The sequence below is a fragment of the Dasypus novemcinctus genome, chromosome 5, assembly GCF_030445035.2.
Source record: "Dasypus novemcinctus isolate mDasNov1 chromosome 5, mDasNov1.1.hap2, whole genome shotgun sequence".
Taxonomy (NCBI): Eukaryota; Metazoa; Chordata; class Mammalia; order Cingulata; family Dasypodidae; genus Dasypus; species Dasypus novemcinctus.
This window is the reverse complement of record NC_080677.1, coordinates 93,753,102-93,766,768: the sequence shown is the minus strand read 5'-3', so window position 1 is coordinate 93,766,768 and position 13,667 is coordinate 93,753,102. Positions and strand designations below refer to the sequence as shown.

Sequence of the window (13,667 nt, the reverse complement as noted above, 5' to 3'; positions counted from 1 at the left end):
GTACATGATCCAGTCAGGAAACAATCAATGTGGTTTGAGGTCAGAAACTGAGCGCACCTGTTTATTTCCTTTGGGGCACTTAACCTGCAATAGTCTTAGTAATTTATTTTCTTATTATCTGTCTTCCCTTATTAAAATGTAAGCTCCATGAAGCAGCTTAATTTGTCTTGATGTTGTTTCTCCAAACCTAGCTGTGCCTGTCCATGCTCAATGCCCCATAACATTTACTGAAAGGATGTCTTTAGAAAGACATATGTGGCATCAACAATAACAAAACTACTTAAAAAACTTACCTAAAAAAAGTCTCTGAAGTAAATAATTTCAAAACCTTACATCCAAGACTCTTTAAGAAAATTTTTTATTTCACAAGTGTTGAAAGAAGAGTGCCTGGCTACTTTGCTCTAAAATAAACTTGAGTTACCTAAAAATGCCCACTTCCGTAATTTTCTTACTTTTCTTACATAATTTTTTAAAAAATTATGTAGCATTTGTTGATTCCACAAATCCTTAACTATTCCTTAATCAGTGGGGTATCATCATTCCATCTTGAAGTTAGATGCAGAAAAATGAGTGAGCTTGGACTGCTTTCACCTGGAATGTTTGTTTTTACTTGCTGTTTTAATTTTCTCATTTTATTCTTAGCTGGTCTTTTGATCCACTTTACCTTTCTCCCTTTCATGACTGACTTTCTCCTCCACTGCACCTACACTTCCTAACAGGAGTTTGTTATTTTTATTAGAGAAGTTCTGAGTATATAAAACAATCATGCGTAATGTGCAGAATTCCCATACATCACTCCTCCACCAACGCCTTGCATTGTCGTGGAACATTTGTTACAGATTTATTAAGGAACATCATCAAAACATTACTGCTAAGAATGGTCCACAGCTTCCATTTAGTGTATTTTCCCCATACCCTGCCTCCCATTATTAACACCATGTATTAGTATTGTACATTTGTTACAAGGAAAGTATTTTGAAAGTCTGAAGTCACTAAATCTAAGCTGAGATATTGAGATCACATAAAATTTAAAGCATTAAATTTGGGCTGTTATTTTTTCCTGACTCCTTCGGTGGCTTCCACTGGTCTGATAGCTTTTTGAATGGGTCGTGCTACTTTGGGCTTTATTCTGGCCAACAAGAGTCCCTCTCCCAAGGGAAGCCTGCTTGGAGAAGGTGGGGAAGGAACAAAACCTAGTTTTACAAGATAAATTCCACTTTGCTCTTGCCACAGGTGGGGGCAGTCCTTGCAGAGCAAGAACTTCCTCAAGCAGCTATTCTAAAAAGAATGAAGACTGTCTCCTTGGGAAGAGTAGGAAGCAAGGTCAGGAGGTCAGGGGTATGAGCCTCACCAGCCCCGGCAGCCCCGCCGACTTTCCATCTCCCGGGGCCCTAGGGGTAGAGGGTGCAGTGGGAGTGTGGGGGTTGGGAGCTGCGCCGGGTTAAAAGCCCGCGCTGTAAGATCAAGGTCCCGACGCTAATAAATCGCGTTTTTCCGCGCGGCCTTACGCGCTTCTTTCGTGCGCAGGCGCTGTAGAACAGGCGAGCGCGCGGCGCGGCGCGGCGCGACGTGACGTGGGTGGAAAGCGGCCCGGTGGGCATGGCGGCGGCGGTGGGACTGCGAGGCTTGGCAGTAGCTGGCGGAGGCGAGAGTACTGATAGCGAGGATGACGGCTGGGAGATTGGGTATCTAGACCGGGCATCTCAGGTAGCGGAAGAGGTCATGTTTTAGCCACACCTAGTATCGGCAACTCCTGGCCCCTGAAAGGCTAGGCCCGGCCATGTGCAAGTTCTTGCTTCCTCTCCATTGTTACCCAAACTTTTGTCCCAGTGGAAATTTGTGCTTTTGGACTCCAGACAAACGCGCAAAATTGTCCTTTTATTCCCGAACTGTGATTTTGATCAAGTGCTCTTCCTCTTAGAAAAGCACCTTCCATCCTGTCTCATTGTTTTGTTGGTGGAGAAAAAGGGATTTGGCATTTCTAGCCCTCCACTGTCCTGTGAAGAAAAGATTTGGTGGTCGATGTACCTCTTCACTTGGGTTTGGAGAAGTCAATTCCTGTCCCCTTTAAACATAATATTAGACATGCATTAGATGGATTATTTACAAACTTTGTTGCAAAAAAAAATTATGTAGGTAAACATTATTGCAAAATTGATATAATGGAAATGAGATAATTAATTTTTTGCTTCTTAGAAATTAACAGGGCTGTTACCCACTGAAGAAAAGAATGAAACGTTTAAGAAAGCATTGACCACTGGAGATATTTCATTGGTGGAGGAACTCCTAGATTCTGGTGAGAGATAAGAGACATGTTATTTTTAACTGAACACAGTTGCCAGAGTTCACAAGGGTTCCTTATTTTAATAGGTTTTTATTCCTTTTCTAAAGGAAACATAATGAATGTAAATATACCAGGTGCCCCACCTATCTTGCTTGTTCTTAATTCTGAGCTCTGTCTGCCTTATTTTTCTCCCTCTATCTTCAAATTTGAATTGCCACACTTCTTCTGTTCCATTACTTCTTCCACTTCCTTCAGGAGGCCTACTCTGACTACCCTACCCCACCCTGGTAATTCTTACTTTTCTTGGTGTTTATTGGGCAGTAATATTACAGGTTCCTCAAGAATTGTTTGTGGTTATATACATTTCGGTTATATTCTTTCCTTGTGCTGTTTGTGTGTGGGAGTGTGTGTGTGTGTGTGTGTGTGTGTATGTATGTGAGAAATAAGGTCTGAGCTAGGAATCAGAATATCTGGATATTTGTTCCAGCTTTACTGCCTACTGGTGTGGTCCCTTGGGGAAATCATTTAAACTTCCAGAGCATTGATTTCTTTACGTAAACCATCATAATTATGCTCTGGATCCCACAGCATTTTTCTGAGGATCTAATGAAATTTGTGTTTTTCTTTTACTTGCTTTCACATACAAATGTAAGTTGTTGATTGTAATGATTGAAATCATCCACTGGAGTAAAGAGCAATTCTTGAGCACATGCCGTATGCTTTACATAGTGTGGGGTTTTGTGGAGGTTGTAAAAGAAATGAAAGTCTATGTCTTTACCATCTTGTGGACACCAAACATTCACACATTAAACAGATGACACTATTTATAGCAAAATGTTTTTCTTTTGCTGTATTAGAGAGGTTGCATGGTATAGTGGAAAGTAGATTACTTTGGAAACACAACTGTTCTAGATTTGAAACCTAGCTGCCATTTAATGGCTCTGTAATCTTGACTAAATTATCGAACCTTCCTAAGCTTCCATTTTCCCCTTTTAAAAATAGAGATGCATTGTATGAAAGTGTTGTTGGGGGGGGGGTGTTAAAATGATATAATAAAGGGTTCAAAATTTATAGGCATTAAGTAAAGTTAGCTCTGATAACAAATGAGAAGGATCTCTGTGAACAATGGAACTTGAGTTTGTAGTTGAAGAGTAAAAAATAAGGCTAAGGAGTCCTAAATACCTACTATGAACACATGGTGGAATGTACATAATGTTGGATGAGGTAAAATAGGTAGAAATTTGTTTTAGAAAATAGTATTTGCCTATGGAATAGTGGGAATAGGTGCTATAAAGATTATGGAGGATCTTGATCTTGAAGTATTAGGACTTGATATGATTATTGAGCAAATTTGAGTTTTTTCAGTCTCTTGAACTGAGTGTAATACTAAGGTATTTTGTCAATTTTTAAAAATTTGTTTCTAATTACAAAATTTTTTAAAAGCTCATTTTAAAAAGTCAATAATATGTAGGTATAAGCAGGAAAATAATTCTGTCCCTATTCTCATCCCCATTGTCCCAATAGTTCCCTTCTCAGGGTAAACTGCTCTTTTAGTGTATTTCCTTTCAGGTGTCATTGTTTAATTCTTTTTCAAAATCTTTATTATTTTCTGCCTTTCAGGGTCATTTTTGTTTTTGAATCATACTTTTGTACTTGTTGAAAAGTTTATTAATAAATGAAAGTTCCCTTTGAGTGAGCTCGTTGAACAGTTAATATATCTCCAGTTTTTGTTATTCTGCTAGGTACTGGTATTTTCAATTCTCTTTAAACTATGAAATGTTTTAGACATTCAAAAAGATATAGAAACTTTCCCCCTGGAGGTTATGATTCTACTGTATTTGTTATTTATCATTCTTGTGCATGTTTTATACTTTTACATGCATATATACCTAAGCAATACAGTATTATTTTTAATATACTTGAATTATATAGATATCATATTTATATTAATCCTTTTGAAACTTACCTCCTTTGTCTCACACCATGACATAATAGGTGCTTAATAAATTTCCTTTTTTGAGTATTAGAGGTAATGTTGAGTAAGAATTTTTATACTATTAAGTGTATCTTCACATTTTTTCCTTTTTACCTTTGCTGTCACAGTTTGAAAAGAACTGTGGATAAGAAAAGAATAGTAAGAAATTAAAATTTATATATAATAATATAAACCTCTCCAGCTCCCCTCGAAAGAAAAAAGTAGCATGTAAAAACCAGTTATAATAAAGATATTTTATATATTATAAATCGTTGGTCACAGTAGGTCTCTTAGAACATAATTTCTGTCTAATGAAACTGAAGTTAGCTAATTTTTTTAAAGTTCAGATGTAACCAATTGAAGCCATTATTACCAAGAAATTCCCTTGTAGATAAAAGTATTTAAGTATTTGGTGTATATCACTATGGACAGAACTTTATGTAGATTATGGTGACTGGGGTTTTTTTGGTGGCGGGGCTTTTAAAAGTTTGTTTTTATGTTGACAGGCATTAGTATAGATTCCAGTTTTCGGTATGGATGGACTCCTCTTATGTATGCTGCTAGCGTGGCCAATGTAGAGCTGGTTCGGGTCCTTTTGGACAGAGGTGCCAATGCAAGCTTCGATAAGGGTGAGATGTTTTAGGTAACTTAATTGATTACTTACTGTAATTTTCTTGATTCCCAAACAGCCATAATGCAAAGTGAAAAAGTATTGAAGCAGTTTAAAAAACCTCCGTTAGTTGTATTTTGTAAATAACAAGAAAGTCAAATTAGAAACCATAGATTTTTTTTATTTTTTATTTTTGAGGTACCTGGCCTGGGGATTGAACCCAAAAGCTGACAGTTAACCACTGAGCCACATCAGCTCCCCTGAGTTGGTTTTTTTGTTTTTAGAAGGCACCAGGAACCAAATGCTTCCCATGTGGTAAGCAGGCGCTCATCCACTTGAGCCACATCTGCTCCCCCATAGATAGTTTGAAAAAACTGTTTTTTCCCCAGCAGAGTACACTGCAGTTATAGTCTTTTTATACCTGGGTGTGTTACATGCCTTTTAACTTCTATGCTAGGGGTTTTGATTATTTTTAAAGGAAAAAATACGTTAAAAGAAAACATCAAAAAGCCAGTCATTTTATAGAAAATTACTTGAAAATCAATCATTGGAATTTTAAACTAAACACTGAATTATGATGTCACTTGAAAGTTGTTTGCAAAGATGGTTTATTAAATCCGTGTTTCTGTCTTTATTACTCAATAATTCCACTCAGTAGTGCTTTTGAAGAATGAGTATCTGTAAATTCAGTTGAATTACTATATTGAATTACTGAGTACATGTATTTAACATTTCCATTTTAACATTTCCAGTTTAATTAGGCAATTAAATTGATTTTGTAATCCAGATACAGGTTTCATTTTGGAATTAATTTTCACATTGTTTGTATTTAGAGATTTGTAAAACCACTTCTGTTTCCTCATTTATTTATTTTATATAAATTCCTCTCTTAACAATAGTTTCTGCTGTGTTAGGTTTTTCTTTTATTATGACATTTCAGAATATCTGTCAATGAAAGCTACACTTGGTAATGAGATTTTTGAAAGTGTATAAAATATTCTGTTCAAAAAATTATGCTGTTTAATAGTTTTTATTTTGTCCCTCCATCCTTGAAATCAGAGGAATTCCTTACAATCAAAAAATGTTTTATATTTTTCACAGTACAATTACATAAATTCTTTTATGCAAACTACAATAAATTGGCCCATCAGGTAAGGAAAGCACATGTTAGCTTCCTATCTATAAATTAGCCAATGAGATAGGAAGACATTGCTGGAGTCATAGTTTGTCAGTGGCAGAACTAGGACTAGAATCTTTATCCTTTGTCAGTGTTGTCAATATTGAACCACTAATATAAATCATAGCTGTTGTGACATACTTAAATTCCCCATTCTTTTGAGAAAATTGTTTTTTTCAAATCTATCTTGAGCTCCACTAATGCCATAGGAGCGAAGGGAAGAAAAGTTTTAGGAAAATGGTATGAGAGAAATAAAATAGGAAAAGGATTGAAAAGAAACCATAGATACGGCAATTAGGTCAGTGTCAGTAGGATGGATGGTTTGGGCATAAACAAGATTTCAGAGAGTTGTGGAATGAGTAAGAAGTAAATAAGTGAAACCAAAGAGTACTGATTTCCTCCCCACCTGTGAATTCAGCAAGGCAAATTTTAATTATTCAAACACTTCATATCCAGACAGTATGGCTTCACAGAGTCCATACTTTCAATCATTATCCTTTCTCTTGAAGAAATAGGATCAAGGGTATATGTGGTAGGGCCAGCCTTACTTAGGAGAAGGAAGTTAAGAAATAAGATATAGATAGGCTTTGGAGCTTATAGTCAGCCCTGAACTCATTTTTTGGTGAAGGAAGACATAAATATCTGTTAAGAGTGAGCGATTTGGAAATGGGTTACAGAATCTTGAGAAAGCAGGAAAGATTTAGAGTGTTTCAAATGGTAAAAGAAGCCAGGTAGATACACTTCCTGATGTATGCTTTTGTCCCTTCACTTTTCTATTCATTATATATAGATAAGCAAACTATTTTGATAACTGCATGTTCAGCTCGTGGCTCAGAGGAACAGATCTTGAAGTGTGTAGAACTACTACTTTCAAGAAATGCTGATCCAAATGTTGCTTGTAGGTAAGAGCTTTTCTGTCTGTTCACAAGTTTTGAGGATACTTTTCTTTGATTATCAGCCTGTTAAGCATTTGATAGGATAATACCTTTTTTTTGGTAAAAAAATAAAATAAAACAGAGATCATGAACAGTCTATGTTTATTTGACCACCTAGTTGATGAAAGGAAACAGATCATAAGGTCCTGAGTTCAATTCTGTAAGGTTATCACAGGACTGGCATATGATGAAGGTAGTCTTTTACCTTTTAATTTTTAGAGGAATGTCATAAGAATTTGGAATGAGAAGGAAAGGATAATAAACTGTCTTATATCCTATAAATCGTATATTCAAAGGAATTTGATGATTGATCTTAATTTAGTAAAGCCTCTTAACGTTCTCTCTCTCTAGTATTTACCAGCTAAATTGTTTCACACAAATACTAAAATAATTCCAAAATAATACATAGAAGTGTTACCATTTTCTGAACTGTATCAATTACGTAATTAGATAATACCATATATGTAATAGTGCCTAGATACATACAAGATAGGCAGTATATTACCTTGTATCTTTTGAAATGTCACTAATAATAAAAACTAATCAGATTGCTTAAAATTTTCATTTCAAGACTTCCTTCTTGTCTGGCTCCATCTTCCTGTTAAATCTCTCTTTCCGCTATAACTATAATTACCTCCAGAAGTTTTTCTAATCCAGTTTAGTTCCTACAACATCTGGACAACAGCCTTTGAAGGTAAAAATTTAGATAATTCCTAGATCTTTTTTTTTTTGAATTTTTAAAAATTGAAGTATATCATTCATACATGAACACATATTAACAATAAGTGTATAGTAAAGATTGTAAACTTACAAAATAAACATACATAACATCACACAGGGGTCTCATACATCCCCCCTCCACCAACTCTTTGCATTGGTATGAAACATTTGTTACAAACTATGCAAGAGCCTTGTCAAAATATTACTACCAACTATATTCCTTATCTTACATTTGGTGTATTCTTCCCCCAACCCATAGTATTTTTTTTAAATGTATTTTTGTTACAGATATTGTGAACTTGCAAAACAGTCATACAGATGTGTAGATTTCCCATACTACTCCACACACAGCTGGAACATTTGTAACAGATTATGAGATATCAGACTATTACTACCAATCATGGTCCATAGTATACATTTAGCATACTTTTTCTATATGCCTCCATTATCATCACAGTATAGCTTGGCATGGATGCAAGAATATTATAGTATTGCTGTTAACCACAGTCTGTAGGTCACACCAGTTGTAGTTTTCCCATGTTTCTCCATATTCCCATCACCCTGCAATAGTGATGTACATCTGCTCTAGCTAACAGAAGGACTCTCTTGCATTTGTACTCTTAACCACAGTTCTCAACGGCCTCTGGGTTCACTGTGTTATTCAGTCCCTAGATTATTTTTTAGCTTTCTTAGATATTTTTTTGACATATAAAATTTTTGATGTAGTACTTTTTTTGTTTCGGCGGCGGGGGCGGGTGGGGTGGATTTAGCAATATCTGACAGATTTTTGGCAGTGACACCTGGGGGATTCTACTAGCATGTAGAGGATAAAAGCCAAAAGTGCTGCTGAACATCATGCAATGCACTGGACAGCTCCCCACAATAAAGAATTATCCATCCCAAATGTCAATAATGCCAAGGTTGAGAAACCCTATTGTGAGAAAGGCCAAGATTTATAGAGTAGATAGTCAATATTTAGTAAATAAAAATTAAAAAGAATTGGTAAGGTATTATAACTACCTGCAAAATTTTAACAGAATAGGAACTTTTATCCTGCTATATCTGATCAAAGCCTTGGTTAGGTATACTTTTGGATGTGGTTGTTCCTTGAATTGTGACGTGTTCTCCTGGATGACTAGTGAACTTACAGGGGTGCTGTGATTTTGATTTGTACCTTTAGATGTGGCCTAAATTAAGACTTGCCTCTCTGGGTTCATTGGAAATTGTTCTTCACTTAGTGCACTTCAATATTTTAAAAATCTACTTCTACAAAATATTATAGTGAAATCTTCACTCTCCTAATCACTTACTTGTATACACTCTGAAAGAGAACTCAAGCTACCGTTATTGGTTCTATACTATTCTGCTTCCTTGAGAACTAGAAGGAGATAGTAATGTATAATCAGCATGCTAGCAAAGTAAAAAAGAAAAATCTCAGCATACAAGGAGAGTGCAGTAGTTGGGGGAACTTTACAGAGATCTATTAGAAGATTGGGAGTTATTTTAGTTTTTTTTACAAAGGATGCCAGAAGTAAATTAGAATTACTATTCAGATGTTGGGGAAAAAACAGATGTTCAGATGAATTTACTTTCACATTGTTGGCATAACCTTGTTACGTGAGCACATTTCTTTTGGTGAGAATGATTACCTCTCAAGAAGAGGAGCACATTGGAAGAAATGACCATAAAAAACTCGTTAATTGCTAGTTTCATGAAAGCTACTTACCAGTTACAAAAGACAAAATGTAACTTTTCATTTTATTTTACTAGAATGGGATCAGTAGTCTTGTTTCATGAAGTGAAATAGCAAAGCCTTAGAGTTCAGTCTCTAAACTGACTGAAATATAAGTGCATGTATTTAAAATAGCATTGAAACTCTTCTCTATTTTATGGACACAACCTAAAAGACAGGATGTTACCTTACAGATAAAATAATGAGCAAGAAAAGGAGGGTTTTAGTTGTATTAGGAGCAGGAAGATGCTTATAAGGAGTTGTAGATCTTATAATGGAAGTGAACACTTGAATCAAGTCAAATGTACCAGTTTTTTTTTTTTTTTAAAGATTTATTTATTTATTTATTTACCCTTTTACCAGGAGGCCCTGGGAATTGAACTCTGGACCTCCCATATGGTAGACGGGAGCCCAGTCACTTGAGCCACATCTGCTTCCCCCAGTTGGTTTTGTGTGCACTAAAATTGAATAGGTAGAAACATGTAAAATTAAGAGAAAACTATTGAATTAGAAAATTATAGTTAGAGGTTTTACTGAATGACCCTGAGGAATTGCATAATAGGTTTTAAAATTTTTTATTGTGTGTAATTTCTATACAGTGAAATGCTCAGATTTTCTGTGTATAGTTGGATCAGTTTTGGTAAATACATTCATTAGTGTAATGTATACCCTATCAATACATAGAACATTTCTGTCACCCTTGAAAGTTCCCTCAGGCCCCTTCCCAGTCAAATTTCCTCCCCTTCTGTTTTTATCATTGCTAATTAGTTTCTGCTCTTCTAAAATGTCATATAAATGGTATCATTCAGAGTGTGCATTTTTTGTCTTTCATTCAAAATAAGGTTTTTAAGATTCATCCATGTTGTTGCATATATAGTAGTTTGTTCTTTTTTTATTGCTGAGTAATATCTCGGTGTACAAATATTCTGCATAATTTTAAGATATGTGGCAAAGGTTTTACGGGCTGACAAAAATAGCTGACCCAATAAAATAGAAAGTGGATTGTTTTGGAAATTGAGAGAAATAGCAAAATAGTGAAAAAAAAGACTAAAAAATTGTTAGAATACTTAAATTGGCACAATTACAAGCATTTTAAGGCTCTCTGCTAAGATAGAGTGAGTATTGACAATATAGTGCATGTTTCTTTGTTCCTAGCAGCTCCTGCTATTAGGTCCAGGTACCTTTAGCCAGTCCCTTTGCTTATCTTCATTGGTTTTCATTTAAAAATTAAAAAAATATTTTTTGTTAAGGAAGTTGTGAGATTATAAATCAGTAATGTATAATGTGCAGAATTCCCATACATCACCCCTCCACCAATGTCTTACATTGTTGTGGAACATTTGTTACAGATTATGAAAGAACATGAACAGACTATTACCACTAACTAAGGTCTGTAGTGTACACTTGGTATATTTTTTCCATATATCTCTATTATTAATACCGTGTATTAGGATTGTATTTTGTTGTAGTTCATGAGAGAACACTTGTATTTGTACTGTTAACCACAGTCTGTCTTCTACCACATGGTTCTACATGTTATACAGTGCCGTGCCTTGTACATTTTTTTTAATTGAGTAAATCATAATAGGGATTTATTTAATGTAAAACTTAAAATTCTTATACATGAAATGTCCAAGTCAGAGCACCAGCAGAGATGCTTCCTCACCAGTGTTAGGTACTGGTGATCCTCAGGTTCTGCCACATGGTGAAGACAGCTGGCTCTCTCTGCTGAGATCCCTGCCTTCCTCTCCAGAATCTACTGTCTTCTGGAGCTCAGCTGTGGAGAACTTAGGCATAGGGCTTCTCTCTTAGAAAATTAGAGAAGGAAATAAAGAACTGATAAATGGCTGTTCACATTTCTTTCTTTTTCTTTTGGTAAATGAAGAGAATAGATAAATTAAATCTTTTTAGTTTAAATTGTGCCAAATCAGCAAAGAAAAAAAACATATTATAAAGGAAACACTTTTCCTACAACATTTGCAATTTGTAGACGTGTTAAGGATATTTTATTAAATTTAGAAAAAGTACAACTGAAAACAAATACATGACTTCTTCCAAAAGGCCACTTTGGGATAAAATATTTACACATAATGTTCAAGGTCGGTTTGCAAGTTTTAAAATGCTATATTGTTTCTGGCTTGAGAATCACCTATTTAAAAGTTTTTAAATACAACTCCAGTGCTGCTGTCAAGTAACTTTTTTAAAAATCGTTTTTAAGATTGATCACAAAAATGTTACATTAAAAAAATGTAAGAGCTTCCCATATACCCCACACCCCATCCCCCCCACTCCTCTCACATTAACAACCTCTTTCATCATTGTGGCACATTCATTGCATTTGGTGAATACATTTTATTTTGGAGCACTGCTGCACCACATGGATAATAGTTTACATTGTAGTTTACACTTTCCCCCAGTGCATTCGGTGGGTTATGGCAGGATATATAAAGTCCTGCGTCTGTCCCTGCAATATCATTTAGGACGACTATGAGTCCCAAAAAGCCCCATATCATATCTCTTCTTTCCTCTCCCTACCTCAGCAACTATCGTGGCTACTTTCTCCATATCAATGCTACAATTTCTTCCATTACTAGTCACAATAGTTCTATAGTAGAATAACAGTAAGTCTACTCCAATTGATATTTTATTCCTCCATCTTGTGTGGACCTTGGGATGGTGATGTCCACTCCACCTCTATATTGAAAAGGGGCTTAGATCCCATGTGGTCAATGGATGCAAATCTCCTGCTTGCATTTGTAGGCACTCTTGATTCCCTGGTGTGGTGGTTGACCATCTTCACCTTCCTGTTAGCTGACCTGGGTAAGTCCAATGAACTGGAGAGTAAGGTGTTGCATCGCTGCTGAGGCTCGGGGCCCAGCTGGCACATGGACAGTCCAGAGATTCAAGTCTCCTGAGCATACACCAACCTCAGCACCAAACACAAGTTCAGTAAAAATGACAGAAGAGGTATGTGTAGAAAGGTCACGTCCAACTCCATCACACTCAGGAGCACAAATTACAAATAGGGCCCACTGACAAGGCACTGAACTCCAGAGCCATCTCCCATGACCATAGGACCTGTGTTGTCTCTATAGCCCTCAGGAGCACCAGGTTCTGTAATTGTATCTACTTTGGCTGTCCCTGTGGTCCTGCTAAGGCGTGCATAAGCATGATCCCTCTGATGACCTCCTGACTCTTCTGAAGACTCTTAGCCATTTAAACTCATTTGTCTTTACCATTTCCCCCTTTTATTCAGGGTCATCTTCTAGTTGTGTCAGTAGTTAGCGATTGGTAGTAAGTAATCCATTGGTGCCAGGGAGGCTTATCCCCAGGAGTCATGTCCCTTGCTGGAGGGAAGGTAATGCATTTACATGCTGAGTTTGGCTTAAAAAGTGGCCACATTTGAGCAACATGGACACTCTCAGGAGGTAACTCTTAGGTACCCTGCAGCTCTAGGCCTAACTGAAATTTCAGGCACACAGGTTCATAAACATAGTCATCAGTATCAAGGGCTTATCATTGGACCATCCTTCTACACTGGTCTTTTTCCTTGCACTTGGGGGATTGTTGCTGTTCCATTGGGGAATGTGACAGAGCTCCCCTGGCTCGGAACTCAGCACTCCCTCAGTTGTCATTTGTAAGTGTAACTACTATGACAATACACAACGAATACCCGAACATTTTTACATACCCTACATTTTAACATACATGCCCTGAAGAACTGTCTCCCAACCATGTGTCCTCCATCAATAATGCCCACACCGCTGTTCCTCCCCTGCCATAGTTGAACTCCTCTGTGGTCTAAAACTTCTTCAAAAATGAAACCTAATTTATTGCCATATTCAATTAGTAGGAAAATGAAATAGTAATGATAGGTTTAAAAATTAGAAATAGAATACATACTAATTTAGAAAAACTAAAATAAATTGGGGTATTAAAAAATGAAAACTATCATAAAACTTTGTTTTTGACATTTTGCCTTTCATCACTGTAATAGGTGTTGCTCTGTATGTACATTCCTTCTCAGTGTCTACATCCTTTTTTAAAAAATTTTGTCTTCAAAAAAGTTTTAGATGACAGTAAAGTCACATATACAATGTAGGGAACTCCCATATATCCAACATCAAACCCTTTTTCCCCTTTCCCAGTAATGGTCTTTTTTTTTTTTTAAGATTTATTTTTCTCCCCTTCCCTAACCACCCCCCCAGTTTTCTGCACTCTGTGTCCATCACTG

The 13,667-nt window shown here is 36.2% G+C and overlaps 1 protein-coding gene across 1 annotated transcript in view; it reads left to right on the top strand.

The window, feature by feature from the left end:
- The first annotated feature begins 1,596 nt into the window (after positions 1–1,596).
- ASZ1 (ankyrin repeat, SAM and basic leucine zipper domain containing 1) overlaps positions 1,597–13,667 on the top strand; it is a 110,621-nt gene continuing 98,550 nt past the window's right edge. The window contains exons 1-4 of the mRNA XM_004455343.5: positions 1,597–1,707; positions 2,197–2,296; positions 4,766–4,888; positions 6,837–6,948. Coding sequence (XP_004455400.2) covers positions 1,600–1,707; positions 2,197–2,296; positions 4,766–4,888; positions 6,837–6,948 — 443 coding nt within the window. The 5' untranslated portion in view covers positions 1,597–1,599. The remainder of the gene's footprint in view (positions 1,708–2,196; positions 2,297–4,765; positions 4,889–6,836; positions 6,949–13,667) is intronic.